General features: G+C 37.3%; 1 protein-coding gene across 1 annotated transcript; it reads right to left on the reverse strand.

Annotated features, from left to right (window-relative positions):
• Nucleotides 1-997: 997 nt before the first annotated feature.
• On the reverse strand, nt 998-5,036 carry dus4l (dihydrouridine synthase 4-like (S. cerevisiae)). The gene is made up of 6 exons (XM_038275152.1): nt 4,722-5,036; nt 4,519-4,640; nt 4,284-4,401; nt 3,091-3,213; nt 1,431-1,657; nt 998-1,340 (listed from the first exon to the last, which is right to left on the reverse strand). The coding sequence occupies exons 1-6, from the start codon at nt 4,817-4,819 to the stop codon at nt 1,075-1,077; spliced, it is 954 nt and encodes a 317-aa protein (XP_038131080.1). The 5' UTR covers nt 4,820-5,036; the 3' UTR covers nt 998-1,074.
• Nucleotides 5,037-7,991: the final 2,955 nt, after the last annotated feature.

Consider the following 7,991-nt stretch of genomic DNA (forward strand, 5'->3'; position numbering starts at 1 on the left):
TTTTACATTTGTGTAAACAAAATGACAAATAAAACCTGTGTAACTGTTAGACCCTAATATCGTAAAATTTCAAACTTTTAGAAATTTTTCAAAAACTACCTTCTTTAAAAAATTTGGTATTTTCTATACTTAGAAAAATTGTAGAAGAAAGGTGTAGACTACTTAAAATGGACTGAAAAAAATGTATTTTGTAAATGATCATTTCTTTACAATGTTCTTCAGAGCAAGGGAACCTTATGGTGTTGATATTCCAGAAAATACTTTTTACTATCTATCTATGCGAAACTTGGACATATTAATCTTTTCATTTAATATTAGATCAATATTTAATTTTAAATATATAATTTCCTATATGATATCAAGACCCTTTTGCTAATAGAATTTCAGATTAAACCGTCTACGGCTTAACCTAAAACCCTGTGAGTCGAGATACACACCCTACTGCTGAACAACCACTTTGCCACTCACAATATGGTGGAAATTGTGACGTACAAATGAGTCACATTGTGCAAATAAAATGCAAATATGTAGTGATCTTCTCATCAACTCTCAAGTTATTTTTCAAAATTTTACATTAAAAGCAACATTTCAGCTGTATTGTCAAGACATTTGACACACTACTATTGCACTATAAATCCTTATTTGAAAACATTTTTCGCACAGAAAAAATGCTATTTTTAAATTACAAGTTCTTTGGCAACAATAGAAATAAGCAGAAAATTCTATACATTGCTGGTTTTTATGAGAAACTCCACATGCCCATGTTTTAATGGCCGATATTATTACAAAACACCTCTCACCTCCAAAAAAAATCCAACCATTTCAAATTACTTTTTCCGGTTAACTTCCTACAATATACGTATTTTATGGTCAAATATTGTGCATTTATATTTATTCAATGCACAATAAACTGGATTCAGGAAACTAAATTCAGGTATAACTCTTTTGAAATTTGAAATAAAAACATTTATACAGGAATTGGGAAAAGAAAATGGAATAAAGGCAAAGATATGAAATTTTATTTGGCATAAAAACAGAAACATATAAACGTTAAATGAAAACATTCATGAATGCTTAACTTTTAAGATCTTGAACTGTGGCATACGTGTTCTGAAGGTAATCTATAACAGCAGAGGTACTAGATAGAGAATTGAAGACTTTTCTCTCAGGCTGGGAGCTGACCCTCTCCAGCATATAGATAAGATGATGGTGGAAACATGTGAATGGAGTGCCCTGTTCAATGGAAATGTCCACCCAGTCCCATATGCACTGCAACGGAGTATCCTCATACCCTGCAAACATGGCGGGGTTTGCCAGCAATCCTCGGGCAGCCATCACACCTAAGGGGTGCAGTCCAAACAAAAAAAGCATTAGCAATTAAAGACATGCTGACATCACTGAATGTATGACAGCTGGTCAAGCAAACATACCATCCACACCAGTGAGCTGGTGAGTAGACTCCAAATCACAGAGGTACTTTATATCTCCATTGGCAATGACAGGAACAGATACACTGTCTTTGATTGTCTTTATAGCGTCATAGTGAACTGGCTGGTGGCGTTCCTCTGCTGTTCGGCCATGGACCGTTATCCACGAGACACCGGCTGCCTCTGCTTTCTGACACAGATCCACTGTCCTCTTCAAGTCCTTGTGGATCCTGTGGGTGTGGCAGCGTCTTTAGAAAAAACACTGAAACGAATGGCCACTTCTAATTTCAGTACCAGGCCTAAAGGTGCTGTAGGAGATCTGGGAAAAACGGCTCCAGCAAGCAATAGTTTTGAACACACACAGCCTGCCTCTCCCTTCAGACCACCCCTCGAAACCACCTCTTTAAAACACATGAACACGCATGCTGTTTGCAGCGCGTTTAGAGCAGCGTGTCTGAGCAGTGATGATGCAGAGCGCTATGATCAATCCTCTGAAACAGGTTATTAACGCTTAAATTAATTTAAAATGCCAAAATCTGCCGGCAAAATATGTTCGCTTTTATCATCCTGGTGCCTTCCAGCCGCCGCTGCAAACCGCTGTTGAATGGGATTCCTAGTGGCAGCGCACCGCCGCTGTAAGGGGGTCTGAGCGGCTCCGACAGAAATAATATTTAAAGGCAGGATGGTAATCTGGATGAACTGACTGTACTGACGATGTTTTCAGGTGGACTTTCTCACTTCAAAATAAATTCAAACTACTTTTTACCCACTGATCACAGCAAATATAGCTGCTAATGTTACAGGCAAAGAAAGGATAGGGTAGCTCCATCCAACGGGAATCAGACCTACTTTTTCCACCGCACAGCCAGAGCAACAGAGATGCTTCAGCCGCGCATCAGAACTAAACTGGTACAAGCATCAAAAATGAAGCAGCACGGCGTTTTTGCTGCTCTTGCTGCTTTAGGTGTGAATGTAGCATAACAGTGACTAGCTTCCAGCCATGGCGTCCTGCACGAGCATTAGGAAGGTTGATTCGTTCAGGGGGGAGCGACAAGCAGACGACCATGATTGACATGTCATGGAACCAATCGTGTACAACTGACCGTCTTTTCTGATTGGTTGGGTTTATTCATTGATTTCTCACTGTAGCGAGGATCATTTATTTTATTTTCACTTCCAGACCTTCTATTTTACTGCTTGCTACGTGGCTGTGGGGAAATCGTTAAGGCACATCGTAAAAAATGCATTAGAAAAGATCTCCTACTGCACCTTTAAATATTCAAGTTTTTAAATGATCATGTCACCACAAGTGGAAGGAAAATAGAAAATAACTGATTTTTACTAAGAAATATTTAAAAATTAAGTTTGCCTCCATCAACTTCAAAGATCTCCATTTGCCTCAACTACAACAAAACGTCTCTTGAGCCACATCTTTTTAAGCCTATCCTGAGATTAAACTAACACATATAGATTTTGTTTACAATGGTTGTCAAGGCAACCCGTTGAACTAAATTTGATTTAGGAGTAATGGAATAAAGGAGACTAAATCCAAATTTTCTGTTGGTTTATCACATACAACCCTACGGAATCCCATTTGGATACTTTACCAAGTCCCTTTAAAGGTTGCATGACCTACGAGTTATCTTAGCCCTACAGGTTTTACCTTATTTTGATAGATGCAGTGTAGTTTGGGTTGTCCACTTGATTTCTGACGTGTCGCACCATGTCCTTAACAAGCTCAGGCTTGTTGATGAGACATGCACCGTAACCAGCTGACATAGCCCATCTAAAGAAACACAACAAACGAATTAATTAAAGGTTTACATGTATAAGAGAGCATAAAGTTGAATGCATTTGTTCTAACATAAAGACTCAAAACTAGGGTTGGGAATTGATAAGATTTTCATGATTCTGATTCCCTTATCAATTCTGTGAAACGATTTGATTCCTTATCGATTCTCTTATCGATTCTGTGAAACAATGAACTTGGTAAGTGTTTGGTGACATTCGTCTACCTTCGCTTGAGACATTCTATTTCTGCCTGCCTCGGCGAAAACAGAAGGCAGTGAACGGGAGCTGCCAGCCTCTTAGCCAGCTAGGCTACCCGTCTCGTCACAGTCATCTATATCTAAGGTAGAAGGCATCCATTTAATGAAAAAGCATTACTGTACATCTTCGGAAAATAAACTCATCTCTCCCTGATTTAAATAAATGAGTGTCACCTTTCTCGCAGAGCACCTTCATAGCATGTTTAGTAACTCCAAAAAAGAGGTAGGAAATGGGTTTATTTCCAGAAATTGCATATGATTTACTAGGAACCACATTAAGCACAGCAAGTGATATAAAACTAGCTTCTTAGCACCAGAGTTGCCTTCAATGGTGGTCGTAACTTTAGCTTCTGTCCGGAAGCATAAAAAACACGGCGTTCATTAAAATGAATGCCAAGTTGTGTGCGCAGGTTTTTCTGCATGTTGGATCTATTTCCTCCTGCGGATGTAATTGGCACTTTGCACTGATTGCAAAGCGCCTTGTTGCCATCTTTCTCTTCTTTAAAATGAAGCCAAACTTTCGACCGCTTTATCCGATGGGACGCCATTTTTGGGGAGAGTCGTGCTGCCCAGCGCAGCTCTGGTGCTGCCTGGAACCGTTAAGAGAATCGTTAAACCGGCTGCCAAACGGTGCCATGGAATTGAAACACACGGAACTGCTTCTGAACAAGAACAGGTTTTTGATTCCCATCCCCAGTCAAAACAGACTGGCATGTTTATGAGAAATCAATCACCTAAAATGAAAGTACTAAAGCATGAGTAAAAGCTATAATAGATGAGGTCTTTTTTTTTCTCCCACTGGCAGCACCTCTGAGGACAACCACAGTTAAGATCAACTCCATCCGAGAAAGGGGCCACCACACAAGCTGCATCCGCCAAGGTCTGAGCATCATGGGCTGCAAACTGCACAATGAGGGGTCGATCACCTGAGAAAAAACATAATAACATATGATTATCACACTAATAAGTGCCACCAACCTTTGTTTACCATGCATTATGCAGGGTTATTACAAGATTTAATAAATAATAGTTAGAGCACCTACGTTCATTGGTGGTAAACTCGCTGTCTCTGGCTTTGACAGATCGCAAGAAGTCAGTTGCTACAATCATTGGGGTGAAACAGACGTCACAGTTGTACTTCCTGACAAGAGATCTGAACGCTAACCTGTGAAAAGATATGTTAACAACAACGGACACACAAAAAAAAATGACATCACCGTCGGATCAAACAAGCAAAAGTCCTTACTTTGAATATCGAACCATAGGTGCACAGATCTTCAGCACTTTGCCCTGCTCAAACATGTCCATGATGCTGCTGCTGCTGTTTTCGTTGCCTGTTTTCATTCTTCACAGGTAACTTGTTAGCCACAAGCTAACTATTTGAACAGGAAATTGATCTATTTGATTTAAAATAAAAGACAAATGAACGTTCTGACATCTATATCATTAAAGTGAAGGTTGGTATCCAGCGTGGAATTCCTCTCTGTGGGCAAAACAAGCCGCCGTGGGTGTGTGAGTGGGTTTAACTGAGCTACAGAGACGTAGCGCATGGACGCCGGGAAACGTAGGCGTGGCTTCTAAAGTGAAACGTCACATAACGCGCCATTACATCCTTTATTTTTATTATTATCATTATATTTTTATCTTAATTTATTTTGGTCAATGGAAGAATGTCTCATAAAGTACCAAACGTTACTAGGAAAAAAAAAAAAGTGACGGTTTCACGCCTTGAGTTTTACGCCTACGTCATGATGCCTTCACGGTAGTATATCTAAAGAGGAAATTTCAGATCAACCCAAAAAAAGATTAAAAAATATATATCATATAAGACGATGGGTAGAAAATAACGTACCAAGTTTCCAAAAAAAAAAAAAAAATAAAATAAAATAAAAAAATACATAAATAAACAATTATATATATATATCAACTCATAAAGAAAATTTAAAGACTGGCGTCATTTCAGCACCGTATAAAGCATATTTGTTGCTTTATTTGTTTTCAGGTGCCCCTAAATAACATTGATTTCCATGTTTTTCGTAAAAAAGAAAAGCACAGAAAAATAGACAGAAACTATCAATAAGTTATAGTTAACATACAGAGCTTAGGTGGACATGTATAAAGAGGATTTATTTAGATTTGGTTGTTTTCAGCAGGTGATGAAAAGGAAAAAAGAGATTGTGTAAAATAAATCAAGACAAAATTCAGACAGAATTTGCAAAAATGCTTTTAAGCTGGGTCCAGCTCAGTCTATTGGTTGCAAACAATTTAATGTGTGTTAATTAACACTTTAAATACGTTTAAATCATTACTTAAGCATGCAAAATTGCTCTCAATTCATTCGTTTTGGTTGTTTCATAGCCACTATATCAGGGACCAGGGACGTCAGCTGACCCAATACTATACAGAGGCACAATAGGGTATCAAGTAAAATGCGAGCGCACAAGGCAAATGTTTATTTCAAAAAAGCATGGACACAGATGATTATTGCAAACACGCGAGCAATTATTTTATAGCACTTTATTTATTACTATAAAGCGTCATAAATAAATTGAACAATCAGATTGTTATCTTCTGCATCATTAAATATTTACCTGAACTAAACTGAATTGAATTGGCCCACTTGTGAACTTAACTTTATATCTCCAATCCACTACTGATGTAGGCACAATTTATCTTCATTAAATATCTGTCAACAAACATGAACTTGAAAACTGAATTTTGAAATGTGCAACTGTAAAAAAAAAAAAAAAACACCTCTGCATACATACATGTCTGTCTTTATTATTTCTATTTGGGCCCATCCTATGATGTGATGATCCAATGAGGTGTGTTTATCATAACCAGAAAGATGGGAGAGCTGGATGTTCATTTTTATTAAACGGTAGCTACTCGGCCAGTGGCGGCTGGTGGAGTTTTCTCCAGGGGGGGCAATAAATTCAAAATAGACGTATACCAAAAACCAATCAAACATATGGTAAGTTATCACACCAGTGTATTTAAACGAATGGCAACAACAAAAAACATTATAAAAACAAAGCATACCCAGGTTTACGTTTTGTACATAAATCTTGCCCTTCTGAGGCTTCGTGAAGGTAAATCTGTGTTTTGCATGGTTCAATATTGTGTCACAAACCTAAAAAAATAAAGTACCAGTTTAATAATGGAGAAGCTTTTAGTCAGCTTTATATTTTTTTTATATATAAAAACTATTTTCTGACAATGTGTTTATTTATGAGCAACTATGCAGATTAACAAACATCTAGAAAAAGTAGACTATATTCTATTATTTTCCCTGTGAATCTCAGATTGTTCTTTCTTCTTTAAAGTGAAATTCGGTTCAATTTAATTTCATTAAAAAAAAATATCTGCACTCTTCTGGGCTCTTCCTCTGCAAAAACATGCACAAATTTTCTCTACTCTCATAACATTCCTATACAACTTGAAAGTTTTATTCTACACTGAATATTTTCAAATTCATCTGTTTGTAATTGTACCTTATCACCAAAAAAATTTCCTCCTACGTGTTAAAAAAACATGGTAATAAACCCATTTTACACATTTTTTTTCAGTCCAGCCATACTTGAGAAAAAGTGTTTATTCATTAGAATTTTAGCTTGAGGTGTTATTTGGCTATACATCTCTTAACACATTAAAACATATAAATATTTTAACTGTATAGAGGCATAAAGAAATTATCTCTTTACTTACCATTTGAGATATAACCTAATAATCTTTATCACGTTCAAATGACAAGAAAGTTTTTTTTTTAGAAATCAGGTAATTTCATTCCAAATTGCTGATGGAATGGCGGTGATTTTAGGGATCTGTCCAAGAATTAGTTAAGTGAGAAAATTCACACCTTCAGTGAACCAAATTGACTTTCACACAGTGTTTATTTAGACTGAGCCAAACAACATTATGTAGTTCCAAACAAACAGCTTAGGCACCGGTATTGTGCTGACTGAGAAGAAACAAAAACATAAAGAAGGTCCATCTCATGGGAATTTTATACCACTGTTGTGCTGGAATTCCAGATGCCCTCCTGCATTTTGCACCTTTTCATTACTCAATATAGCCACAGGAGACATTTCTAACTCCTTAGTCTTTATTCCTGTTCTTATTGTTTATTTTTTTTTTCTATTTTTAGTGAACTGAAAAGTGCTGCTCTTACATCATAAGGTTGTCTTGAAATGACATGCATTCACACTCCAAGTGAACCATTTCAGGGCCTGGATTTGAAATTGGCAGTTGTAACTCGGCCAGGGTACAGTTCTCTGACCCACTGGGTTCCAGGGTGAGTTGACACCAGTGCGCCCCATAAACCAGACTGTTGCAGTTCAAATATTTTTAAAAGTATGTGAAAAACACTGTCACACTTTGTAAACTTGGCAAGTAGTAACTTATGACTGCCAGTTTCCAAGTAGGAAACTATTAAAGTGGGCATAAATGCAACCAATAGAACTGTGAGCCTATTCTACACGTTTTGCAGAGATGGTGGAAGAAACGCCTGCCTAAA

The sequence above is a fragment of the Cyprinodon tularosa genome, unplaced genomic scaffold, assembly GCF_016077235.1.
Source record: "Cyprinodon tularosa strain WSP-4 unplaced genomic scaffold, ASM1607723v1 ctg942, whole genome shotgun sequence".
NCBI classification, from domain to species: Eukaryota; Metazoa; Chordata; class Actinopteri; order Cyprinodontiformes; family Cyprinodontidae; genus Cyprinodon; species Cyprinodon tularosa.